The 25,601-nt window shown below is 52.4% G+C and overlaps 11 protein-coding genes across 11 annotated transcripts; 6 read left to right on the forward strand and 5 right to left on the reverse strand.

Moving 5' to 3' along the window:
* Positions 1–208: 208 nt before the first annotated feature.
* Positions 209–1,481, forward strand: CC1G_13839 (hypothetical protein; the record flags this gene model as incomplete). The annotated part of the gene is made up of 5 exons (XM_002911758.1): positions 209–235; positions 523–619; positions 845–910; positions 1,123–1,169; positions 1,323–1,481. The coding sequence occupies 5 exons, from the start codon at positions 209–211 to the stop codon at positions 1,479–1,481; spliced, it is 396 nt and encodes a 131-aa protein (XP_002911804.1).
* Positions 1,482–3,517: 2,036 nt separating this feature from the next.
* CC1G_10553 (hypothetical protein) lies at positions 3,518–4,933 on the reverse strand (the record flags this gene model as incomplete). The annotated part of the gene is made up of 1 exon (XM_001832825.2): positions 3,518–4,933. One exon carries the CDS (start codon positions 4,931–4,933, stop codon positions 3,518–3,520), a length of 1,416 nt encoding a protein of 471 aa, XP_001832877.2.
* A 413-nt stretch (positions 4,934–5,346) lies between these two features.
* Positions 5,347–6,752, reverse strand: CC1G_10554 (tRNA (5-methylaminomethyl-2-thiouridylate)-methyltransferase; the record flags this gene model as incomplete). Its single annotated transcript, XM_001832826.2, has 7 exons — positions 5,347–5,482; positions 5,536–5,687; positions 5,756–5,934; positions 5,980–6,243; positions 6,291–6,382; positions 6,414–6,511; positions 6,564–6,752. 7 exons carry the CDS (start codon positions 6,750–6,752, stop codon positions 5,347–5,349), a joined length of 1,110 nt encoding a protein of 369 aa, XP_001832878.2.
* A 349-nt stretch (positions 6,753–7,101) lies between these two features.
* CC1G_10555 (hypothetical protein) lies at positions 7,102–9,107 on the forward strand (the record flags this gene model as incomplete). Its single annotated transcript, XM_001832827.1, has 6 exons — positions 7,102–7,411; positions 7,465–8,106; positions 8,158–8,478; positions 8,528–8,688; positions 8,738–8,828; positions 8,878–9,107. The coding sequence occupies 6 exons, from the start codon at positions 7,102–7,104 to the stop codon at positions 9,105–9,107; spliced, it is 1,755 nt and encodes a 584-aa protein (XP_001832879.1).
* An 853-nt stretch (positions 9,108–9,960) lies between these two features.
* CC1G_10556 (hypothetical protein) lies at positions 9,961–11,748 on the forward strand (the record flags this gene model as incomplete). The annotated part of the gene is made up of 3 exons (XM_001832828.1): positions 9,961–10,135; positions 10,229–10,639; positions 10,700–11,748. 3 exons carry the CDS (start codon positions 9,961–9,963, stop codon positions 11,746–11,748), a joined length of 1,635 nt encoding a protein of 544 aa, XP_001832880.1.
* A 427-nt stretch (positions 11,749–12,175) lies between these two features.
* Positions 12,176–12,985, reverse strand: CC1G_10557 (hypothetical protein; the record flags this gene model as incomplete). The annotated part of the gene is made up of 4 exons (XM_001832829.1): positions 12,176–12,202; positions 12,268–12,306; positions 12,370–12,733; positions 12,789–12,985. The coding sequence occupies 4 exons, from the start codon at positions 12,983–12,985 to the stop codon at positions 12,176–12,178; spliced, it is 627 nt and encodes a 208-aa protein (XP_001832881.1).
* A 370-nt stretch (positions 12,986–13,355) lies between these two features.
* CC1G_10558 (hypothetical protein) lies at positions 13,356–13,739 on the reverse strand (the record flags this gene model as incomplete). The annotated part of the gene is made up of 1 exon (XM_001832830.2): positions 13,356–13,739. The coding sequence occupies one exon, from the start codon at positions 13,737–13,739 to the stop codon at positions 13,356–13,358; it is 384 nt and encodes a 127-aa protein (XP_001832882.2).
* A 783-nt stretch (positions 13,740–14,522) lies between these two features.
* On the forward strand, positions 14,523–16,462 carry CC1G_10559 (hypothetical protein). The gene is made up of 5 exons (XM_001832831.2): positions 14,523–14,555; positions 14,605–14,699; positions 14,761–14,788; positions 14,844–14,985; positions 15,176–16,462. The coding sequence occupies exons 1-5, from the start codon at positions 14,536–14,538 to the stop codon at positions 16,220–16,222; spliced, it is 1,332 nt and encodes a 443-aa protein (XP_001832883.1). The 5' UTR covers positions 14,523–14,535; the 3' UTR covers positions 16,223–16,462.
* Positions 16,463–16,800: 338 nt separating this feature from the next.
* On the reverse strand, positions 16,801–19,145 carry CC1G_13840 (hypothetical protein; the record flags this gene model as incomplete). The annotated part of the gene is made up of 4 exons (XM_002911759.1): positions 16,801–17,292; positions 17,356–18,546; positions 18,742–18,968; positions 19,046–19,145. 4 exons carry the CDS (start codon positions 19,143–19,145, stop codon positions 16,801–16,803), a joined length of 2,010 nt encoding a protein of 669 aa, XP_002911805.1.
* Positions 19,146–19,698: 553 nt separating this feature from the next.
* On the forward strand, positions 19,699–21,567 carry CC1G_10562 (hypothetical protein; the record flags this gene model as incomplete). The annotated part of the gene is made up of 1 exon (XM_001832834.2): positions 19,699–21,567. The coding sequence occupies one exon, from the start codon at positions 19,699–19,701 to the stop codon at positions 21,565–21,567; it is 1,869 nt and encodes a 622-aa protein (XP_001832886.2).
* A 1,718-nt stretch (positions 21,568–23,285) lies between these two features.
* On the forward strand, positions 23,286–25,553 carry CC1G_10563 (hypothetical protein; the record flags this gene model as incomplete). The annotated part of the gene is made up of 3 exons (XM_001832835.2): positions 23,286–23,496; positions 23,546–23,924; positions 23,991–25,553. The coding sequence occupies 3 exons, from the start codon at positions 23,286–23,288 to the stop codon at positions 25,030–25,032; spliced, it is 1,632 nt and encodes a 543-aa protein (XP_001832887.1). The 3' UTR covers positions 25,033–25,553.
* Between the last annotated feature and the right edge of the window lie 48 nt (positions 25,554–25,601).

Consider the following 25,601-nt stretch of genomic DNA (forward strand, 5'->3'; position numbering starts at 1 on the left):
ACAGCCGGGTCGGATTGAATTCCGACATTTCAAAAACCGTGGTTGTTGATGGACCGTGACGATGCTTTTACCGATCGACATCACCAACGAGGCGCGGGCAGGCCCACTCAGTTCCACCCCAAAGCCAACAGTCAACACGTAACGTGGTAGCCATGAACAGATTCCTCTCGTTGCCTATTTCCAGCCAAGCAACAGGTGGAACCACACGATGATTGTTTCGTTGGAATTGAGATCTGTAAGTGTCGTTACTCTGCTTCGCGTACCATGGGCGCTGACGCTTAGAAAACAAATCCCATCTTCATTCACAGCGGAGAGCGCGCAACGCGTCGTCAACTCCGTGATGGACCCATGTGTTCAGACACATTCCGCAGAAGGACTGTCGATGATTGAGACGCGAAGTTAGACACACTCATCACCTGATCATCGTTGTCCCAGATCCAAATTCGCTTCGTCTGGGTGTTGCAAGCGCCCAATGCCAATGAACCCTGGTAATAACCGTGCTTTCACCTCTCTATCGTCCAGATCATGATTAACAAGGATCAGACATCACATCGCCAACCTTTGACGATCATCGTCAAGATGCCCACCAAGGACTTCAAGGGCGCGCTGGCCGTCAGAGGTATGCTTCTGAGTATCGTCTCGGTCCCTCTGATATCAACACTGTCTTCAACGCTCAAACCGTTTGATACTGCTGGGTATCTGGAAGCAACGCATCGAATACATACTTCCTCGACGTCTGAGGGAATGACACGGTATTGATCGTCAATATCTTCCGAAGTGAATCGCTCAGACGGTTTGGTAAAGGTCGTTCGGTTTGGCTGAGAATCAAGCCTCTTTATCACAGCAGGGGTACTAGTATCGCGCCAACTTCTCATGTTCGACATTGACTCTGACATTGAAACTGAGACAGGTGCCTGTGGTCTTTCTGACGACCCTCCGACGTCTGAGGACCCTCCGTTCTCGGTGGTCGGGAGATCCGTTCTCAAGTTCTTTATGTTCTCATCCGAGGCGAGCAGTCTTCACGAGCGTCGAATTTACCCACGTTGACAGCCAGAGATACCTCTCCTCGATCGCGTAGCAGACATTCCCTCATACCCAAAAGCAGTGACTGATGTTGACTAGCTTTGCTATGGCGCCTAAACGAGCTCCCTAAAGGAAAGAACGTCGGCGTAGGCTGATGTTGCTTCGCACCGAGGAGCTCCACCTTCCTCAAATTTGCCTCGACGCTGGACCGAATTCATTCCGCTTCTGAGTTGCTTCTGAGGGGAAGGAACGTGCTAAAAGCTTAACCAACAGACGTGGTGTCTCGAGGAATGCTCTAGGAGTTGGCCACAGTGGAGGTCCGGGCCATCCCAATCCGCCGAGGTAACTCCAACACGGCTCCTCGCCCCTCTCGCCAGCGACCAACGCGAGAATACACCGAACAGGAGCGCTGGTGGACTGGAAGGAGTGGCTTGGATGGTGAATTCCTCGGGTGGTAGAAGGTAATGTGAACGTTTGCGGGGATGTTCTAGTGGCTCCAGGGGGATGCGATCCCTTCGTACACGGTCCGGAGAAGACTAACTAGTTCAGCTTCCGTGTCATCCTGAGCGAGAAAGCTCGCCCGGTCGTGGGCAGCCTGGTGGTTCTAGCGCCACGTTCGACCAACTTGTCTCTTGTTTTGCGACATATGATATCGCCTTTACTTTCTCTCACATCAACGAAGCAATGACTTGGTTATCGCGGTATTCATCGCGTAACCCCGGTTACTCGAAGGAAGGTGAGTACTCGCTCCGTCTTCTTAGAACGGATTTCAATTCCCGGCGGTATCTGTGTTGTTGGGTATTTCCTTCCTAATACAATCTCTTTCGTCTCCACAAAGCGTCCCGGTAGAAGATATTGGCTGATATTAATGAGCCCTCTCCATCCGATGCAAGCAGACTGAGGGCTTTGACGAAAGGTTGTTACTTCCAGCGTATCTCTCGCCTGTAGGGTCACCGAGTAAATATCGGGTACTTAGACGGGGTGAAGTTGCGTCGTAAAGTTCACCTCGGGCATACAGGTAAACTTCCAGCTGATTCTCAGTCGTTCTGATATATGGTGTGATCATCGTCTTATCTACATGGTGAAGCTCTAAGATACCATGGGACAAAGGAAATTCGAATCCGAACGCTTTGTTATTTCTCATCTTCGCGCCTTTCGTGGCGTTTTCCATCGGATACATATACCTTGTGGTAGAAGTGTAGAAGTCGTCGAGGAAGCTTCGAAAGGCCTTGAGCAAATGAGTTGAACTAGTTCAATTATATTAATTGTTACCGAAGTCGTGGTTCTTTTTTTGTGAACAGGTACGAGCGGATGCACTTGGACTGGCTGTTTGTCGTCGAGAGAATTGAGTCCACGCGAGAGAACCCGGATCACAGATGGCCTTGGTTCTCTATTGAAAATGGTTAGGGTGCAATCAAGAGGCCTGGTGAGACGGAATGTCGACAGAAGCTCGGGGAGGTTTCCGGGACTAAGTTGAGCATTTCCGGTGTGCATTCCGAGTTTTCAGCTTCAGTACGATGAGGTATCGGTGTTCACAAGCGTGTCGTTTGCGTGTGGGTTTGGGAGGATAGTGGGCGTGGGATCACCTGGCTGGAATGAGTTTGAACAACTTGTGAGACTTCATTCCCTGCATGACATCCCGCCGAGAGACTCATGTGAGTAACTCGAATCAAATAACTCAGGGCGAGCCTTTACGAGTAATAGTGAGCTCAGCTCTTCTTCAAGTAGCCTTAACAGGGCCCGGTGACACTCATGACATGGGAGAGAATGGATGGTTTCAATTGATGGTCGCAAGACTACTTAGTCGATATTTATGAGGCATTTTATTTGTGCGTAGTGATCCCGCTTGACTGTGTGTACAGTACTAGTCCTTATGACCTCTCGCTAGGCAGAAGCGGCGGAAACTAGACAAAAACGAGCGCCCTCAGAACGAGCGCCTGATCATGATGACAATATCGTAGGTACAATAAAGCGGGAAGTTGTATTGACACGCCATCAATTGGATTCTGTGAAATCGCTCGCGCAAAGACTAATGCAAACCGCTGTAAAGCGTTCCTGAGATACTTGTCAATGATCCTTAATTCACACTAAGTACTACCCATACGCCGAATGAAATGACAGTGCCCTGACGTGCGGGGAATGGAGGGGGATATCCGTTCCAGGCAAATGTGACCCTTGAGGTGGGAGAGAAATGACGAGGTCACCCCTGGTACCTGAATGGCTCTATTAAGGCTGCGGCAGCTTAATACCCGCTGTCCAAGAGGCTTGTGGCTCCAAGTATGGCAATTGAACCGCTGAAGTTTGTAATCCAACACATCCATTTGCAAAGGTACAGGGTATCAGGACATGGTATCAGGTTAAATAGTATGTCGTTGGGTAGTAACAGGTGATGCGGCGAGAGCGCGCTGCATTTAGATATCGGGACAAGGCAAGCTGGTCCGCTGTAGACTGCTAACCGCCGAAGGAGTTGGGCGCTTATCAGTCAAACGACATCTCAAAAACCGCTCTTGGCGATCGTCTCCAACTCTGCGGCAGGCCTACAATGAATTTCGACCCCAAGTGGATACTCCAAGCTTCCGAAAAACGCCTTGGCCGCATTCGACTCGGGGACACAAAACACAATACTGGGGTCGGTGGGCAAACGCCTCGAAACCAGGGAACGGAGCATGGAAGTCCAGAAGCTCTGGAACATCTGCTGGAGCTCATTTCTCCCCTGGGTGTCCACATAAGCCCCCTGCTCACGACAAACAATCTTCCGAACCGTTTGTCCCAGGGACATTAGGACGTGCTTCCGTGAACCAATCAGTGCATGGTGATTGGCGAAGAAAAGGTGGGTGATTCCAATACCGCTGAGGGATGCAAGAATGCGGGGGATCCTGCCGTCACTTCGTACGCGATCGGTCGCCTCGAGCAACACCTGAAGTCGGTCCCCAGGAACTTCCGTCCTATAGCTCCGTCGATAAAATTGGCGCATCAGTTCTGTAAAGTCCGGATTGTGCTCGGTCACACTGGTCGAGAGAGAGCGGGGATTCACAATCTGGATAGACCTCAAATTGGGGAGGGTGGTGTTGCTGAAGAGACTGAGGAGGAGGTCGCTCGCTTCGATATCGGAGAAGACAAGCTTCTCTAAGACGTGGTTTTGTATCAACTGTTGCGGGGCCGCAAAGTCGAAAATGAGCGACGATCCGATGGGGCCCTCGAAAATGAGCTCCTGCAACTGAGGAAGCTGCATAACCTTCCAGGGCAATCTGTAATACACTTCGGCGAGACGCAGACGGCGAAGTGACAATGGGAGGAAGCCAGAGAGGCCAATCCAGCCCCCGTCGGATGTCAGCGACAGGGTATGCAAAGAAATCATGTCATTAATCGACTCGATGGTGCTCAGGTGCTGGTCACCCCTAGCTGTGGCGTCGGGGTCGCCATTCACTCTCTTGAGCACTTCCAAAGAATACCAGAGCTGCTTTGAATCGAAATGCCATTCTGCCCAACTGTATCGCAGATTGGAGATAATGGCCAGCGTTTCTTTTGCGATGTGAAGCACCTCCGGTTGATGGATGCAAGGTTGTAAGTAGCATCGTAAACGTGAAGCCCTATTGGGCGTCTCGACGATTGCGAGCGTCAATGGAGGCGGATTCGTGCCAGCACGACCAAACCAAGTCTCTGCGAAAGAGGCAAGACTGAACGACAGGATGTCTGGGCTGAGCTTTCCGTAATCCAGCTTCAGTCCCCTCCAGAGATGTGGCGTGGTGACTGCGGTCTGGTTCCACCGCCTGCAGACCAGACGGTAATTCTCCATCTCCAGAGGATCTACGGCCGCGCTTTGGGCCTGGCCCGAGTCGTCGTCGTCGGCGCTGCCGATCAATGCGAAGCGGAGAATGGTTGCGATGATTTCTGGGGGAAAGGTGTCCATGATGCTTGTCATATTAGTCTGGGGTGGATTGAAGCAAATGACGGAATGCGTTGGGTCGAGGGAAGTATGGGAGGCATACGAGGTCATGGGCAGCTATTTAACGACGGTGAACAAAGGGCGGAAAAGGCAGGTGGTCCTACCTTCACCGGTCACCAGTGAGACAGCGCTTGGACAGAGCGAGAATAATACGGGATTTGCACAGGGTGGATGGTTCGGAAATAACACAATACCACTTCGTTGACGGCAGTCCGACCGCTACTCTACGCTGCACTCTCGATGCCTTGTCCATCGGCGGTAGACCTCCGTTCTACCTGCACGTGCCTGTCGCTCTGGAATGGTGCAGGGCCATTTCGAAGTCGCGGGAATGGCTGTCGCGGGTTCATGCAAGGCTATGAGGGGTAGGTCAGCCTCCCTCACTGAACCAATTCGCTTGAAGCTATCACTCCACAGCCTAGACACCAATCGTCACTGTAAAGAACCGCGACTTGGCCGGGTGTCACAGCTTGCTCCAGGTCGTCACATTGGACCGTCACCCCTTGACCACTAGAACTAAAGCAAGGTCAGCATGGACCAGGGAGAAAGGTGGAAGTAGGACAACCAACCGTCTAACTGTACATGGTACAGCCTTCATACGGTAACGATGCATCACGGATGCCCGGAAGCCCTCGGGAGTGTCGAGTTCTGTTGGGACCGAGTCGCTCCAAATCCAAGTGAACTCGGGAACGTTAATCACATTGGTGTAGAGGGATTCGTGCTTCCTATCATGGTCGTTAGAATACAAGTGGGAAATGAAGAAACGGGCACTCGCATTCCCGGAACTACGTAGATAGTGTTGGTTGAAGGATCCTTTCGAGAGACGGCCATTCGGGTTGGCATGCCAGGAAGGCGGGAGCCTTCGCCAATGGTATAGTTCCACAGTCCTTGGTGTTTGCCAAGAACCTTTCCCGTTGTCTCGTCGATGATGAGGCCCTTTTGTGCAGGGATGTAATTGGCTGGGCAAGCTGTCGTTAGTGAAAACATTCAGTGAACTAACATTGGAAACGTACATAGGAAGTTGTGGAACTTGGCCTTCTCTCCAACGAAGCAAATGCCAACACTGTCCGGTCGCTGTGCGTTGTGCAGGTCGTGCTTTTGAGCGAGTTCGCGGACCTGGGGCTTCTGGAGGTGGTTGATGGGGAAGAGAGCACGTTGAAGGCCGGACTCGGAGATGGAGGATAGATAATAAGTTTGGTCCTTGTGTCCGTCTGCTGGGCGAACGAGTTTGGGTCGTGCATTTGGCCCTTCAGACCATGTCTTGCGAGCGTAGTGACCTGTACAGGAATGAGAGGCCTGGTGGTCGACCAAGAACGTGACATACCTGTCGCGAACCAAGGCCTTTGGCCAGAGCTGTCTGGAGGTAAACGTTCCAAAAGAGCGCCGAACTTGATCTCTCTGTTGTCTTCAGCCTTCCTGGATAGCTAATCGAAAGATTAAGACTGACCGGTTACACCAGACATCCGCATTCGGGGTTGTCCCCAATTCCCATTGTTGGAGAGAGGGTTCGAATACTCGATTCCAGTATTCTCGTGATAAGTCAATCTAACTGAAATTAAGAAAGATTGTATGTAGGCCAATGAAGCAGGCTGCTCACCATGGAGCATGGAATATCGAGTTTCTTGCACACTCGTTGGACATCTTCCCAATCTTTCTCCCATTCACAGCCCCTGTCGGATCCAGATTCGTCTCTGGTGTCCCAGTTCCTCATGAACACTGCAGACAAGTCATAATCTTGTTGTGCCAATAACAATGCTGCCACGGAAGAATCCACTCCGCCCGACATTCCAACGACGACTGTTTCTCTGTTCAGCCTCAAAGCCCTGTGAAAGCCGTCCTAGGCCCACCTTTATCGCCCGCCTTTGGCTCATTTCTCGTTCTCGTCGTCGTCGAGTTCGTTCGCGAATAATAAGCATTTATGAACTGCCTGCACCTGCGAAAAGGCGCGGAAGCGTGAAAGCGAAGCATGACAAGAAATCAGAAAAACGCGTGCCGTCGTTTCAAACTCAGACAAACGCGTTGTTTGTTGACGAAATCCGTGGGAAATCAAGGGGATTGCCTTCTTTGTTTTGTGACCGCGTCTCCGCTCCGCGTCGTCGACGACAGCGACCAGGCCCCACTATTCTCCGACTTCGATGCCCACTTCAGCAAGGAAAAGCAGCTTGGGTACCGCACGGCGCGCCCTTCAGAAAGCTCATATCCCGTACCGAGGCGATAATCCAAACGTCGGCAAGAAGACCGGTATCGCTGTTCAGCATGTCGAACGAAAGTCGGACGGATTCGAGCCATTCGACGAGGTGATAGGTCAGGCAGATGGTCGGACGCCGCCCAGACCAAAGGGAAAGAGAAAGAGCATAGCCTACGATGATGATGAGGACGATGACGACGAAGAGGAAGAGGAGGACTATGACGACGAGTATGGAGAAATGTCCATGGATGTCGATAGTGAGTCGCCCGCCATTCTACGTTCAAGTCGAGGTGTAACAACGTTCGGTCAGGCCCGGTACAGAACATTGCGAGACTGCGACCACCAGCGACGCCTAATGGACGCTCGTCTTCACGACCGGTGGCACGGAGCACGAGCGTTGACTTTGACAAGATTCCTTCACCACGGGGACGGAGTATGGCTCATGGGGGCGCTGGTCCGTCTCGATTGCGACGGTCTATTCTTCCAGAAGAGCGGGAGCCAAGCTCGGAACCACATGAGGAATACGAAGACGATGGTGGCATGCAAATGGATGCTGGCGGCTATGACGACTATCCTGCAGAGAGTGATCCTTCCCCTCAGAAGACTAGCTTCACCCAAATCGATCAAGACGACGATGACGACGACGACGACAACGAAAACTTCCCCTTTCTCGACGAACCTCAGGATGAACCACAGGATGAGCCTCAAGATGAAGACCCAGTGGAAACTCCGAAGAAAAACAAGGGGAAGGGCAAGGCGCGTTATGAGTCTGTTCAGCCGGAGGAAGAGGAGGAGGTAGAGGCGGAGATTGCACAAGGGTTGGATGAGCTGGACCATGCTCAGCATAGCGAGGAGGAAGAGGAGCCTACACCGCAACCCAAGAAGAAAAAAGTGAAGATCACGGAGCAGGAACCGCCCAAGACGAAGAGCAGAGGGAAGAAGGAGAATCGACGTGAGTTGAAAGAAACTCTTGAGTGTGCTTTGTCTGACTTGAGGACGTTAGCTGTACGAGACGGTGTGCGCAGAAGTGCTCGTGAGCACTATAAGCCGTTAGAGTGGTGGCGAGGCGAGAAGGTCGTTTACGGTCGCCCAGACTTCTCCCAATCCCAACCTGTTCTTGTCCCACATATCCGCGAAATCATTCGAATACCGAAGGAGCAGCCAGAGCCCTTGACCAGTAAACGTAAGAGAGGTCGCAGTCGGAGTCGGACGGTCCAACCTCAGCCTCCACCCCCCAATCCCAATCTGGAGGAAGGCTGGGACGACGAAACTGAGCCTGATGCCACTGTTCTCGATTATCGACGTGGTCAAGAGATGATGAAACGTGCGTGGTTTCATTTCCTTCCTTGTGGTAAACTCACCTTTCCGCCCAGGTATCGCTTGGACGGCGAAGATGGTTAATCCGAAGCAAGTACCGAATGGCGATTGGGCATATGAGAAGATTCTGTGGGACGATGACTTTATTGCGGCTGGCCAGCTAGTCATCCCGCCAAAGTGCCGGAAGCCAAGCAAAGCCACGAAGGATAACACCTATGTGCGTATTCCCACTGAAGCCGTTGTCGCTGTGACTGAATTGGTAGTAGATCTTCTACGTTATCGAGGGCGCTGTCAACCTGAAGATCCACGATACCTCGCTAGTACTGGCTTCTGGAGCGATGTTTATGGTTCCTCGAGGTGTGTTCCAGCTCTCGACTGCTGCATGCCGGAGCTAACCGAGTCACAGGAAATACTTATTTCATCGAGAACATCTCACAACGGGCTGCAAAGCTCTTCTTCACCCAGGCCCGCAAGACCATGAACGACGAAGAGGAACGTGTTGTAGCATTAAACAATCGTCAGAAACGGAAGGCCAGGCGTTCATCGAGTGCAGGGCCTTTATCCGGTCGAGCCGAATCAACCGCTCTTGTTAATGGAGATTCGACTCCTGCCCCGAGGGGTGCCTCAAGGGCCTAAGGCCTAACGCTCGGCATACGATATACCTCCCATCTCTGGTCATTTCTCCCACTTTCACACCATTTTCGCTTTCAGTAGTAGTCTCAAGTTATCATTATTTCAATTCAAGGCAGTATGTCCAAATTCCCGTCACTCTGAATGTGTCATTGACTTTTGCCCACAGAGGACCACATGTATTTTATAGTAATAACCAATGTAGCATGGCTTCAAAACCTTTTCTTCATTTCATTCAGACCGCTATCAAAGTCATCGTTCGTCTCTCAAGGACTAGAGAACGGATGATGGTGTACCTGCGGCCATACCGGGGAGCTCGGGTTTTCACCGCTTATATTTCCCTCCGATGTCCAGCCCAATTTGGTCCCCCAGTTGTCGAATGGCGATGTCGTCTCAGCTGTGATGCAATCCCCGTGTTATCTGCGATTGGCTATAAGGCAAAGATTGCTATTCCAGGCTTCTCAGCGTACCCTTCGATGAAGAGATTGACGTCCTAGGTATGAAAGCCTTCCTAGAATGCGAGTTTGCTCAACTGATACCCAGCTTTCTAGCGGCATGCTGTCTTTTCTTGAATACGTGTGTTATGCAATGTCCTGTCCCTTTTTACAGCAGTCGACGCTCAGGTGTCCATACCTGATAATAATCTGATTCATTGGATCCGATTGGTCTCGCGAGAAACAACAACCTCGCCGCTTTGACCTCACCCATAGAGTCAATGGGATTCCGAAGATATTTATCACATTACTAATTCACGTCCCGCATGCACACCTTCTCCCCTCCTCACCACCGCACTGCCGCGGTCTTTGTTTCTTTCCAGTCCCATCCATCGTTGCGCTCAACGTGAATCCGCGTCGACGCCATGTCCAACAGGACGCGATGGGTCGTCGTGGACGATGATGACCCCAGCTTCCAGTTCACCGGCGACTGGATGGTTAGACGCGACCCTTTTGCGGGATATCGCGGTTTTGGCACCACCTACCGCGGATCCCAACATGGTACCAACACCAGTGGCAACCTGACGTTTTCTTACATTGGTGCGTTCGTCCTTCCTTCTTCTGCTTCTTTTTCTCCTCGAAATTGACGTTTTCTTTTTTGCTATGATTGATCCTGTCATATATTCCCTATAGGCAAGGAAATCGTGCTGTATGGAACCAGCGCGGTAGCCAGAAACTCGAACGACGACGGCTGGACACCTGAATGGCATTGCCAGATCGACGGCGAGCCGGTAGTAGTGGAAAACTCGTATCCAGGACCGGCGAACAACTTCCCTCTGTGCTCCTGGGATGGTCTCTTTGGGCGGGGCGACTTTCATACTCTATTTGTGAACGCCACAGCGGGGGACGGTGGTGTGTTTTGGGTGGATTCGATACGGTATCGTCCGGAATATGACGCGAGGTTGGAGAAGCCGACAGTGTTGATTGAACATACGGATCCTAGTATCATGTATACGGCAGGGAATTGGCAGACAATAACGGATAGTCATGGGGATGCGATTTTGGCTATGCAGCCTGGGTCGGCGCTTGGGGTTGCTTTTACAGGTGCGTGCCCGCTTTCTGGATGAGAGGTCTATGCTTACATGTATCTGTTTTGCGACCTAGGCACTAAACTCACTTGGGTCGGTTGGACGCCGGACAACTATCCGAGGGGCAACTCGACGGGGACCTACTCACTGGACGGCGGAGAGCCTGTAACATTCGACATACAAGGCCTTCCATCAACCTATACGCTTCGAAACCAGTACTACTTTGAACTGGAAGATCTCGAGCCTGGCGTGGAGCATACATTGGTGGTAGAACATAAAGGGTCCTCCACTCCCCTCGTGCTCGACTATCTCCTAGTCGAAGAAGGTGATTTCCGGATGCCAACGAATCCTACAAAAGTGACGCCCTCGATGGACGATTCTTCGCCTTCGTCGAGTGCACGCGTGTCCGAACCTGCCCATCATTCCAAGGATAAGCCGCCGGTTGGGGCGATAGTAGGGGGGGTTATAGGCGGTTTGGCCCTCATCGTCATCCTCATTTTAGGTATCCTCTTCTACAAGAGGCGGTCGAGACGCCACAATGCTGTGAATGGAACGCCCTTACCTCCAGCACCATACACCGAAGTTCCCGCCCATAACTCCATCCACCCTCCACCTTTACCGCCAGCTCATCCGATCATGACCACCAGCCACACACAAAGCGCATCACTCAGCAGTATGCCGCTCATGCACCAAACGAACCCGAGCGCGCAATTCACGGACGATAGCATGGCTCAAGCGAGCATCGTCCAACCATTCATCATCTCTCAAGCGTCGTTGTCCAACACCAATCTGAGCGCGGACAGGGACGTCAAGCCGTCGAGGTTATCACCTCTGCGGAGAGGCCAGGTCCTGGATGCGGCGGATAATATCGTTCCGTTCACGCCTAGTGATACGACTGCGAGCTCGTATTCTGTTCCTTCTCAGCCTGCCAACAACAATCCTGGCGGGTATCAATCGATGCCACAGGGTCTTGGGCAGCATAATCCTGCGCATGCGTTTTATGGGGCGGGTGTGGCGGCTGCTGGTGGAGGTGCGAATGTGGATGTGGTTGTGCATCAGGATAGTGGGTTGCGGATACCACCGAGGCCTGTGGTGAACTTGCCGCCGGTCTATACGCGGGAGTGATAATCCTGCGGGTGGGATGAGGGATAGGTACTTGCTTGCGTATGATTATCATCTTTCTGGATTGGATGGTTCTGGTTTTTGTGCTTGACATCATGTTATACCTCTCGTTTTACTCTTGCTTCTCGTCAAGAACTATATACTTTCCTTCATTGATTCCCCCTCGTTTGCATGTCTCTTTGCTATTCCACTGTAATTTATCATGAGCTCTTGTATTGTACTCTGTTGTACCTTCTCCGTGGATATTGAAGTGGGATTCTTTTGATCGTAATTGGTGTAAATCCTCGACGATTACAGTCCATTTGACCGCATCTACACTGGCAGCATTTAGGGTCAGATATAGATACACGATCGACGGTACGAAGTCTTTCATGCGATTCTGAAGTGTTGGCACGGTAACTCTCAGACCCCGGGAATAAGCGCCCAAACCCTAAGCAGTTTTCTTGACGGACGAAGTCTACGACAGAGTCAGAATTTAGAATTTAGAATTTAGAGCGGATATAGAGAAGTTCAGGCACTTACAGGCACCCATCCACGGTGTCCGCCCGCTTCCTTGACGATCTAAAGCCCCAGAGGCATCAGCTCGAACCCTCCCTACAAGTCGAACAAAGAAACTCGAGGTACATACATAGTATAGTACCAATCGTTATACTCCTTGAACACCCGGGCGAACTCGCCTTTGGCCATATCGACTTCCTCCTCACCCTGCTTCCTGTAATCTACCAATGCTATCCCGGGCGAGCTGGGCGAGATGAAGCTCAACGGCAAGATGGGGCTCTTGCCATCATCGTGTCCAGGTTCAACCGTGCTCGCAGCCTCAGCATCGGCGATGGCGGTAGCTATGGGTATCCTCGTTTCAAGCAGACAAAAGTCGGGTACACGTCCCGTTTTGGCGTTACCACTTGTGTCGACAATGCCTGTGCCCGTAGGATCCTCTTGGACGATCCACCATCCTTCGGTTCGGGATAGAATGATGAATGCATCGCCACTGCAGGAGCCATTAACTAGAGCAAATCGAAAGGAGGGAAGTGGGTGATACATACACGGCGACGTATGGAGCTTCATCGTCTGAATCGCCTACGTGGGGGTAGATAGCGACTGCGTAGGAGATGGTGTTTGGATCGTCCGAAGACCCGCCGCCTCCTGCTGAATCCTTTCCGGCCGCGGTCTGGGATGAATTTATTGGGTTTGAGGTAGGGTCTGAGTCCAACGTCATCGCTGTGTCATTCGATTTGGACATTGTTGGTGGGATTAGGGAGAGAGAGCCTGAGGGAGCCTGATGTCGATGGAGGTTATATAACCAATGTCATTCTCGCGCATGTCAGTACGCATGCCTAGAGGATGAGAGCTAGAATGGTTGGATTGAACTTCCAATGGAACCTTATCGTCTCTTTGAAGGGTCTGATGGTGGCAGCGAACCCGTATGATCTCCGAGATGTACTTATCTCTGACATTTTACAAGGAATCCTGTGGACCGCTTGATTGTTAGCACCGGCGTTATCGTACAATGTTGCGTACAAGGTTACAGGAGGGACCAGGAACATACAGATGACATAACGTTGAGTACACTTCAAAACTGGTCGTACAACATTGCTGAACCGCATCCAAAATCAAAGGTTATCCGGGAGGGCATAAGCGGTAGTGACCTTATCCCTATTAACCGCCCCCGGAACGACGGACGTAACATCCTCCGTAATCACAGTCGACGATCCCCAATGGATAGTGCTCGAGCTGGACCAGCTGCGGCCAACGGGGGACCTAGTCAGCCCATTGCCGATTTGATAGCACGCCTCACCCTGGCCCTCCCAGATGAAGGAGAAGCGGGTGTAGTTGTGGCTGAAGGAGACGGCCCATTTGGTGACGCCTGTGTTTTCGGTGGGGATGGCGCCGATGACGCTGCGGAGGTTGTTGAGACCACCCCAGGTGAGGAGGGTGAGTTTTCCGGGGCCGCGGGTGATGATGAAGAGCTCGCTGCCGGTGTGAAAGATGGCCATTGTGGTTGTGGTTGTCTGCGTGGGGGGTGTCAGAAGTGGAAGGGATATCAAAGGAGAGAGCGTACAAGTTACTTGGTGAGAGCAGTGAGGGGTTGTAGTAGCTTCCGTTTGGTTGCTGAAGACTGAAGGCGGGTACCTCCCCGGATTTATACCCTGGGGCGTCCTTCATCATGTGCCGCAGAGTTCCAAGGAGGGATTCTTCATCAGGTCGGCGACCCACCGGAGGCGAAGTACAAGGTCGCGAGCGTCGATCCTCCAGTCAAAGTGCAGTAACTCGGAAACTCCGCCGAGTATATGGCCACATAACGCCGCCTTGAGCAACGAGATGGAAGCTGGAGCTATTCTGGGAGACGTGAAGCCTGGTCAGGTGTCTCGCGGCCATACGGTTCATCATGAAAGTGACTTCAAGAGAGGGACAAAGTGCCAAGAATAGGCAGATATAGACGCTGTTCATTGACCAAGGGACAGACAGTTAGAGTTGTCGCAAAGCTGGGCCGCCATAGTAGAGTTACGTTTCCCTGAGTCGTGGCAAAAACGAAGCACCGAGCAGAAGTTAATTTTCTCGCCATGTTGACAGTTAATGATCCCTGAACAGGAGCTGAACGAAAACCTGGGTGCAGAGGAGGACGGGCATGGTTGAAGAAATAAAACGCGTTGGGACAATGGACTGTGAGAGCAATATCCCATTTATGGGATCGGAGTTTGAAGAATAACACGTCGACAAGGAGAGGCAAGTTCGCATTTTCGACTGACGACTACCCTTTCATCCTTATTTCTTTTCGTCTTTATCGACACCATGGCTTTAAGCTTCATCGGGTATGTAGTGCTGAACTACAGACCTCGCAAACGCTCAAATATCGTATAGAAAGACGATTTCTCTCATCTCGCATTCAGATGTTCGATATAGAGGCATTCTGGCGGGTATCGACCCCCAAGCCTCGACGATCTCCCTGCAGAATGGTGTGTGCCACAGTTCGGTAGACACTTTGAAAGACGTGACTGACGATATACCCTAAACCAGTCTATTCAATGGGAACGGAATCGCGACGGTATGTTCATCCTCGTGCTGAAAAATTACTCGCCAAATCTGACTGCGATAACCAGGCCTCCAGCAGAATATATCCCCCCTGCACCGGATCCATATGCGTTCATTGTATTCAAAGCTGCAGAAGTGAAGGACTTGTCGGTCGACGAACAGCAGATGCCGCCGCCACCCCGTCGCCCGCTCGATGACCCCGCAATCATGGTAAGCTACCTGCCCATCTGTCGTTCCCCATTCCTTTTGGCTCTGTGATGAAGCACTACGGATGTAAAATCATTTCTGTCCGAGATGCGCATAACTCCCCGTGTGGATACTTCCGTTGCCTTCCTTCTGAGGCCCATTCTCGTCTTTCTGACTCTTTGTTGTGAACCCAACTCTAACCTTTGTTTCCTAGTCTTCTGCACCTTTGAACGCGAATGCCTATGCTCCTTACGCACCGCCGGCGCCCACCGCGATTCCCCCGCAGCATCAGCAGCAAGTTCCCCCCGGTTACGCTCCTCGACCTCCCCAGCCCGTCCAACAGCTCCCGCCCCAGGCACAACAACAACCCCTCCAACAAGCTCCTCCTCCCCAGCAACAGCAATCCCCCGCTCCTCCTGCAACCGCTGCCCAAGTCGCCGCCGGAACCACGGGCCAAGCTCCTGCCCTTGATGCCTCTCGTCCTCCCCAGCAGCAGCAGCAGCAACAACACCAACAGCAGCAACAACAACCCCGCCGCCCCAACGCCGTCCAAACCGCCGCAGCGTCACTGGAAACCGTCGAACGCGCCCTCGGCGACCTTCGCGTCTCCAACGGCACCACCGTCGCCACCGCCGCAGCTGTCGTCACTCACCACAACCACACTGGAGGGCGCGGCGGACGTCGTGGCGGCGGCCCTCGCAATGCCCGCGGCGAAGGAACCCACGAGATCAAGGTCCCCAAGACCGACTTTGATTTCGAGTCGATGAACGCTAAATTCGATAAAGCCGCTTTGGCTGCCGCTGTTGGCCCCAAGGATGCATCGAATGGACCTCTGAGCGCCGCTGCTGCTGGAACTAACGGTGGTGGTACCGCTGCTGGATCATCCGATGGTGCACCTGCTGAGGGTGCTGCTGAAGGCGAGCAGCAACCCGCCAAGGAGAAGGGACCCGTTGCGTATAACCCCAAGACCTCGTTCTTTGACACTCTTTCATCCAATACTGCTCCTGAGCAGGGTGGAAGGGGCGGTGGACGCGGTGGACGCGGTCGAGGTGCCGGTCGTAACAGGCGAGAGGAGGAGAGGGAGAAGAATGTGGCTACTTTTGGCGAGCCTGGTGGGTTGGGCTTGATGGGTCCTGGTGCTTATGTTGGTGGATGGGGCGGATACGGAAGGCGTGGTGGAGGCCGGGGTCGTGGACGAGGTGGACGTGGTGGAGGACATGCTGCCAGGGACAACAACCAGGCTATCCCTGCTCGTGGATGAATGCTGGAGTTCTGATGTGATAGCCCGCGTTTTTGCTTTTGACCTTGGTTGATGGTTAGGGAGTATCTTCTTACCTTCCCTTTTTGAAGTTTTCGTGGTCGTTCGAGGTTTTGGCTTTGTTCTTAGCTTCAGAGTACGTATTTGTACGCGGGCTCGTTTGTTGTAAGTTGCCGAGTCGATGATTCCATGTTCTGTGTTTTTGGTACGCCCTCGATATCGAGAATTCTGTGTGTACCACCATTTGTGCTTCGCCACCCCACTCATCCGTCCGAAGGGACTAATTAAATGTACAATTCTTCTGTTGAACGTGGGGTTCAGGATACAAACAGGCTCGTCTAGTAAGGAGTGGCTAGGGATACATATCGATGAGGATAGAGGGAAATATATGTTACACAGAGAGTCCAGACAAAATGTGTACTCCGAAGTCAACTCGGATTGGAAATAGGAAGAAGTGACATTTCAATAACGTATTAGGCGTATCAAAACCGTCCAAAGGGGCATAAAAACTCGTAAGAAGAAGCTTCGGGTTCGTTCAAAATCATTCCAAGAATCCAAAGGGATGTTAGCGGCAGTGCCATTCAGCGACGTCGATGCTCTTCATCGTCCCCATCCTCAGGCTCAAACACCAACTCCGCTCTGCGTCGTCGATGCCAAGGGGGGACAGGGAGGGGGGTAAACGTCGCTTCGACATACGAGGGTTTGCGAGGGTGGACTACATCTTCTTGACCGTAGTGGTCGTTGTTATACCCAAATCCGCTCTGCCCATAGACGTACGATGGGGAAGCCGGAGTCGCCAGAGTCGTCTTGCTCCTCCTGCGACCCAGTCGACTGGGAGGTTCGGGCGGGCAGAGCAAGGCGGATGCGCGACGGGTAGCGAGGAATTCGCCGAGGTTGTGGACTGGGCGGGGGTTTCGGCGGTTGCGGTCCCTGTCGTGTTCGCGGTCACGGTCACGGTCTTGGTCGTGGTACTGCTGTTGGCGATGGTGGTACTTTGAAGCGCGAGGGGTTTCGAGGTCACTTTGGAACGGGTTGGTGAACTCGGGAGTATGGGACTGGTATTGCTGCGATGCCTGGAGAAATAGGTACCTATTTAGTCGGATTGAAGTAGAGTGAAACGGGAAAGACGAACATACCCTGATCGTATACTCAGTCTGAATGGAGAGTTTCCTGAATGAAGCAGAAGCGGGTGTCACCTCGTCCTCGGATACGTAGAGGGTGCTATCCGACTCGAGACCGGACTCTCCGCTGGACAAGACGCTTAATTCAGAGGAAGCGCGAGACATGGCTGGGCTCTCGCGTCCGAAGCTGCCGGTGTAGACGGTGGTGAATGAGGCCAAGGACGGGGAGCTAGTATGACCATGGCCATGGCCACGAGACATCTGCGACAGAGGAGAGGGAGTGGCAACACTATCCGACGACGAGCGAAGGAAGCTCTTCTTCCTGTTGCGCATCTCTCCTTCACTCTGGTTCGCGTTCCGATTGTTGGCGCTGTCCTTCCGGAAGTTCAACGACAACATCTTGCGAAGGAACGCGCCCCCGCCATGTGGACTCATGTCGGAGGAGGTCTTCGATGTCTTTGCTTTCGTCGATCGAGTGGCGTACTTTCGGAAAAAGTGGGGTGGGACGGGGAGAGGGAGGGATGTTGTCGATGTGAACGACGGGAATGAATCGGAGGATGTATTGGGTGGGCCAAGTGGGTAGATACTTTGTAAGTTGGCGAACGATGCTGAAGCTTCTGGTATCGCGGTTGTTGAAGTAGTAGAAGTAGAAGTTGTAGAGCGGCTCTCCCGCTTGGAAGAATACGGATACAAGTTCATTTTGGATAATGATTGCTTTGTGATGTCACAAAGGCCGGAGAAGAAAGCGAGGATGGGGGCAAGGAGGGAGACAAAGCCTAAAATGACCCCACGGAATCGGGAGGGTAGGGTCTGGTGATAGGCGGCGGGTTTAGAATCGTCGTTCCAAGTTGAATGAGGATTGAAACTGAGATTGGGTGAGACGCTGATAGACGTGGCGATGTCCCGTTCAGAATAGGTGGGGAGTGAATAGGAATCGTGCATCCAAGAGGGCTGAGGGAGAAGACTGGATTTGTGGGCTTTTCGTGTTGAACTTCGTTCGGCGGGGCTAGGAAGGGCGGAGAATACCGAAAGGGGCAATGGTCTGTCAGAATCAGAAAGAGGGTGGCACAAAGGAATGGAGGGTGGTGAGGGCTTCGCGGTATGGAAAGCACCCGCTTTAGGCTGTGGAAAGGGGATGTGCTGGGGCGCTGCCGCAACGGAGGATGAGAAAGGATCCTTGGGGGATATTCTCCAGTGTACCCTTTTCTAGGGAAACCTGAAGCGATGTTGGCGATCGGACGTCGCCTCTGCGCGTCAAGGCCCTACAATTGACCCTCCATCCCTTTATTATACGATACCGAGACCTAGCAACCGCACATGTCAAGGAGGGTGTAGTAAGATGTCGTCGTTGGGATGACTCCCGACGGCGAGGTCTAGTGTACGCCTCGAGGCAACCCACACGAAGACAATAGGGCGGAACCCTGATGGGCGTGATGCCGCCAAATGAGACAAAAAAAAGGGTCGAAGAAGCCTCGAGTGAGTATTATCAGGGTCATCGGAGAAAGATATTCCGGGTTCTGAACAGTTTACGACATCGAAGATGTGCGTGTTACTCCTGGCTGAGGCGAGACAGCGAAGCGCGAGGAACAATAGGGGGTCGAGCTTCGCGGGCGTGATCCTATGTAGACCTGCGACATTCTGTAGGTGGGTCAAGTCAGAGGCGTGGCGAGAATGATGTGAGTTTATTCTAGAAAGACAGGCTCACTTCTGAAGTTGAATAGGACTTCCAGTCGATACTTGGAGTCAAGTCGATGGGGTGACGGGCCAATTAGCGGCTGACCGGCCCAGCCCCCACGGGCAGCCATCTTTGTACCAGAATTAGCGGCGAACATAGCTGGAGAGTGTGCCAGAGATAAGCTGGAATGCAAGGAAAACACGAAAACACTCACAACTCATTCAGACTGCAATCATGTATAGAACGGGTCAGTCAATACTCCATAAACTGTGTGATTTTGGACGGTGTTTTGGGTTTTGGGATTCTATCTTCCTCTGGTATTACTTTTCAAGATAAAGCGGGCAGAAAGATCAGTGCACAGTTGGCATTCGGGTATGAGGGTGGTGGCCATGGTCATGGTCGTCGAGGTTAAGGCGACGCAGGATGAACGGATCAGCGGGGCCTGACGCGGAATTCCCACGAGCCGAGACAGAGTTCTGCACCTTCCCGCTCGTTCGCTCCTTACCTTGTTCGGATATTCCCTAGTTTCATCGAAACCAATCCATCCGCGATTTCTTTCCCAATGACAATGCTATACGAGCAAAAAGGCTCGATTCTCCTCCCATTCTCCGAATGGTCACGAGGCTAGAAGCACTCGCTCTGATCTTTTGTCACTCTCATCGGATCCATCATCGCCGACAACGATGGATACCCCTAATCCTGACCCTCGCCTCACTCCGTACACGCTCAACAACGACTTGTTACCCGAAGACCTCATCCCAGTTCTATCTTCATTTCTCCATGCACTGCACGAAGCACGTCTCAGTATCGAAAACCCCGTTGCATTATTGCCTGCAGGTGCAAAGGAAAAGGCGCAACAACACGACACCTCTACAACCGGCCTAGTCGCAACAGAATCAGGTCCAGCTGTGAAGAAAATACAGGCGCTGCAGGCCCAGTACAGCGTTATCCGGGCCCCCATTCGTTCCTTACCCACTGAACTCATCCCTACCATCTTCTGCTGGGTATTGGAATTGAAGAAGCACGATCACCTGGATCTATACGGACGTGACTACCCCGAAACAGACCCCTTCACCTTCAACCTCCTTCGAAGAGTATGTCGAACCTGGAATCAGGTTGCGATCTCCACGTCAGTGCTTTGGAGAAGCCTTGAATTGGACCTCGAACGTTGGGTTATGGACATCGAAAACCCAAACGCCCTTTCCAACTTTGTCGAAACGTGGTTCAATCGTGCAGGCTCCGGTAACCCGCCACTCAGACTTTCAATCCTCTCCGCCTACTCTCCGCTCTTTTCAGAGCTTTCCTGCGAGCAAAAGGACATATTTATCTCCCAGATGCGATCCATTCTCACAGCCCGGAGGAACTGGTCGGAGTGGTACGTGGACGGCTGTCCAGCCTGGATGGCGATTCTCAATTTGGGGGGGCTGGACGGGGCGTTTATGGGATTGAATCTGGAGGACGATGGTCCTCGGCCATGGGACAACCTGAGACGGCTCAGCATCGATTTATCGGAGACATCCTCGTGGAGTCGAGAAATCAATGGATACGGCCTGTTCATCCGCCCCTCTCCTTTGCCGAAGTTGGAATCCCTTTGTATCAGCTATCGACTTACATACCTCTGGATATCGGCGGAATCCAACTACGGTGCTTTCTTGCACTATCCGACCAGCCTCCGATCACTCCATCTCTGCGGGTCCCCGTATTTCCTTCCAGCTTCCCTGGCCAACTTCCCTAGTTTGGAAGAGTTGATACTGGAGCCCAGGGATTCAACCAGTTTCGGGTTCTGCTCGGAGTTCCTGGAATCAGAGCCTGTTGTGCTTGACGGTCTCAAGCGCCTTGTCTTGGTAGGGTCGGCGGTCGATGTGCATTATCTGAAGCGCGTCCTGCCCACTCTCATCCTTCCCTCTCTACACCTCTTACGGTTCGTTCAGGTCACCCATCCTGCCGAGCCAGGTTTGGCTTCTAATTATATGCCTCCCGTGGACCCTCGGGAGGATTCCGAGGACGATGTCAGCGGGGAGTCGGCAGCGGTGCTGGTGGGTCGGCTCCTGTCACAAAGCCAGGACGACGCCTTAACACTCTCGTTCGAAGACAGCGGAATGCCATGGTTGGCTATCCGCGATCTCCTGGTAGACCTCAATCAATCCGGTTCATGCAACATCCGACACCTTCGAGTCGATAATCTCTCGTGCGGCGAGGGCGCGGAACCAGCATATTCTTCAATCTCGAAGATCGCGACATTGGAGAGTATAGCATGTAGGAGTGACTTGGATTATGGGGAGCATCACTTTGACTGGGATGCGTTTTTCGAGCGGGATTCATCACTCCCTCTTCCCATTCTTCATCTATCAGACGCCGCTTGCGACCCTGGGACACGGTGGTATAGGGAGTGGAAGCAGAGGAAGTGCAGTGTGGAAATTCAGTTCCACGGCAAAGGGGAGCTGGATTCCCTGTTTGACTACGGAATTGTTGGGCACCAACACGAGTGGGCGCTTGAGTTTCATAGAAGGAAGGCGGAGAGACGGGAGGCCTGGAGATGGCATGGTATGTAAATTCTGGACTGGGTTGGTTCATGTCATCGACAGCGTCCCTTGTAACGTCCGAGTCTGCTGCAGATTTGATTTAAAGTGGGCACTTTACTACTAACTAGGAATAGAGCTTTCTTTATTAAACGCTTTGGGTTATGTAGAAGGAATTTCCACGATTCGTTGGATACAGCCCTAAGAGAGTCGTTTCCAGTCTCTCCCCAGCAGTAAACGCGTCTAGACTGAGGACAACCTATATTGATGCCATCAACGTGGATTTCCCACGGCGTTCGACCAGTGAATTTCGCGTCGTCAACGAAATTCTCTTGAACTTTCGTCATCTTCGTCTTGGTCAACCATGTCCATCAGATTTCTGTTCTCTCAACGTTCCAGACCTGAAACCTCTTGATCCACCCTCGGCTTCACCGCGTTGTTCGTAAATGTAAAACCCAAGATCTCTGGAGTCTGGACTACCCTAATGAAGTTTAGCTTTCTTCCTTCAAGTTCTGGACACGCACGCGCACATTGACGCGAAACTCAGCAGATACCCCGGCTTTAGGACTTTTCTGGTCTTACTGGCACAAAAAGCGCGTTCGTATGCAGCACAACTCTCGAAATTTCGACATTCGGGTCCATTGTTCTGGGTCAGCACCCAGCACCAGACCTGGACACCTGTAAGCTTGACAAGCGCACTGCTTTGCTCTCAGGCTGCGTATTGAATGGGAGGCGTTACCGCTTGAGTGCGCTTGGAAAGGCGTAGCGGATCTTGACTCTCAATTGGTTCTCAACGAAGGTTCATTCTGCAACGCCCTTTGTGGCAATCCGGTGTGTGTCTATGGCGTAATGGCTCACGGCATTTCTATCGCAATGTATGCCACAAGCCAATTGCTCTGGAAAGTATTCACCCAGCATTGTGTTTCTCGTCCCATTCCTGTATTTCGTGACTCACAAAGACTTGCGTAGAGTCAACGTCCCGTCAGATTCCTCACCATCAGAAGACTTGCTATTATCATCGGGAAACAACATTATCTGTTCTTCCTTTTCCGCAAATGATACAGTCTGTGAAGACATGACTGAGGGCACGGAGGATGCCGTCATGATGTCGGCGATTCCGTCTCTCTGCCAATTGCGTTGCGTTGAGGTTCATGTGCAAAGTTCAATGAGAAGGCAGGTGCGTACGAACCAAATGAGCATCTCAGCAGACGTCATGATTGAAGCTTGCCTCGTTACCAGAGTGGCTGAGCTACGTATGTTCTCAATGATCTTCAGGGTGTTTGTATCGTGATATCCAAGTGGTACCGCTCGGCTGTACACACCGCCCGATGCTTATTTTTGGTGAGGAAGGCAGAGATGACAGTGTTTTTGACTTCCCTTCGCTCTTGTGCGACATCTCATACCATTCCAACGCTCGTTATCCCTCTTTTCCGCACTTCCTTCGCTGCCTCCGCCTCTCCTCAGCCGTTGAGGAGGAGAGGGGAGGGTCTCGAAAAGGTAAAAGTGGTTACATAAGAAGACGTTGCCTTACGGGGATTGGACTGTTTTGCTGTGCCTTCACGGTAAACAGTCCGATGGAGGCTTTACTCTTTTCATGCCTTTGCGGCGTGCAGGGACCAGCTTCGACCATAACCAACCAACCCGTTTCATTCGCTCTTTCTGTCTCTCCTTTTTAATCCCTCCTGCAGGAACCGCCCAAGGACCCTGCCGGCTATTACTGACCGCTCATTCCACACCTATAGCAGCACGTCATGGCTGAGTGCTCCTCCAGTCCTACCCTTACGTCGACCATCCAGGACGTGGGCCAGGTCGTCTTCACCACCACAATCGAGACCGTCACGACGCCCGAACCTGAACTTTCCACCAGCTTAGAAGTGACAACTGTCTGCTCCACCAATTCGACATCCCCAATCTCGACCTCATGTTCCACCAGCACCATTACCGAAATCATCACAATACCGGGTAGGTGCGACGAATGCGCAGTTGGTGATTTCTGCTGACCTTGCAACAGCGGACCCGATAACGACGTTCGTCACCGAAGTAACGTCCACGCCGACCACCAGAGAAGTGCCGACGACGCTCTTTACCACCATATGTCCTCCCGACGTTGATCCTCCGCCGCCGCCACCTTCGTCACCGCCCCCTCCCCCTCCAACCAGCGATGATAATAACCAGTCCTCCTATACACCGCCTCCAACCTCTCCTTCGAGCGGCTCTGCGGGTGGGTCAAGCACCGGGTCATTGGGTGACACATCAGCAAGCTCTGCTCCCACTGACCTCAGCCAAGACGACGGGGGCGGCGAGGGGACCAACGTAGCACCCATCGTTGGAGGCGTGATTGGCGGGTTCGTCGGTCTTGTCGCGATCGTGATGATAACTTGGTTCTTCATGTGCGCAATCTTGATAATTATCTTTCGTGATCAATGTGCTGACCTGTGGCATGCGCATGCGTGCAGTAAAAAGAGCACTGGCTCTGGGCGGTTCGACAGGATGTTTAACAAGGGCCTCGAACTTGAGGATGATATTCAGCCGACTGGCCATCCCGAGAAACCATTCCCGCCAAAACCTGGGGCAGGTCAATATGGCTACAATCCCGTCAGTCAAGAACCGATAGGCCATGGTCCCAACTCTGGTGGATTGCACAACCAAGGGGGCTTTGGTCAATACCAAGATACCGCGTACCACCCGAACGCTCCTCAAGGTCAAGGACCTCACGATATGTTCACCAATAGCACCGGTTATCAGCCTGGCGGCAACGAGTACAACCCTTACTCTCCTGGTGAATCGCATCACGTTCGGACGCCGTCTGCTGCACCACTCCTCGGTGGGCTAGGGGCTGCAGCCGCAGCAGCGACAGGACACGCTGTCGCAGGAAGCTCATCACGTCCATCAACGAATAGTGGCCGGCCTTCAACCGGTGGTTCCATGCAGCCGCTTCTTCAGCACCAACAGGTTTACGGTCCAGTGTCTAATTACGATAACGCTCCACCTTCTGGATATCCATCGAATCACGGCCAACATCCTCCGCAAGGTTTCTCGTATCCGCCAAGCTCTAATCTGTCGCATTCGCTGAGCGCGGGCTCGTCCTCTGCTGGCGCATCGTCTGTGTCGCCGTATGGCCACGGTCCCTACGTTCAGCACGGCGTGCCCCCTCCCGGTATCGCGACAACCATGGCTGGTGGACTCCATCAGCGCGACGAATCCGTCACTTCGGTCGGTCGTTCGGGTAGCCCGGTTAGCATCCAGAACACTCAGGTACTGCAAGTCATGAACCCGGAGCCTTCGAATTACGGTGAAGGTTCATCGAGTGGGGCTGCTGGTTCTGGGTCTGGAACTGCTACTCAGTACGATGGCAAAGGTAGACCTGTGAACACCAGAGGAGAGAAGGCACCTATTGTACACCTTGATGGTGGAAGGTACGAGGAACCCATCGCGCCGGCTGAAGGGACAACCCAGCCTTCTTCTGGACCTGCGCCTCCTGCCTACTCTCCGTCATGAGCGTTACCCACCCCTTTCCACTCTGCACGGCATTCGTCAAAATAGCATATTCACGACACCTTCACGCTCTGCATTTCTATCTGTTTCTGTTTAGCGTTCTCATAGCCCACCCCCTTTCTATGTCCTTTCGCACCTTCGACGCCTCAGTACCGTAGTACCCTTTCATCTATCCATTCCTTCTTACCTTCTTTTTAATATGCTTGAATCTACCTGGGCCTCATTGATGAACGGACTATGGACAACACTGGACTTCCCCTTTCCTTCCATTCCATTCCAACGTACAGTCACTACTTCCATTACTTATCTACTCTCCCTCACTATCGTCCATTTACCTCACGCTTTCTATTGGATGATTCGACTTCGTTGTGGTTCCAAGCCATCCTTCACATAAGTAAAACTAGTCAAGTTTCGTTTTCTCCCTCTATTCATCCCTTCTCTCGTCGTAATGAATAGCTGCTAACCATGTTTTTTTATTCGATCGCCCTTGTTGTACATACCGCAATGGCATCGGCTGGATTGACTGACGATCCGTCGCCGTCATCGTTGGTCCTCGAAAAACATTAATCTTG

This window comes from Coprinopsis cinerea, assembly GCF_000182895.1.
Source record: "Coprinopsis cinerea okayama7#130 chromosome 2 map unlocalized cont3.2, whole genome shotgun sequence".
In the NCBI taxonomy this organism is placed as follows: domain Eukaryota; kingdom Fungi; phylum Basidiomycota; class Agaricomycetes; order Agaricales; family Psathyrellaceae; genus Coprinopsis; species Coprinopsis cinerea.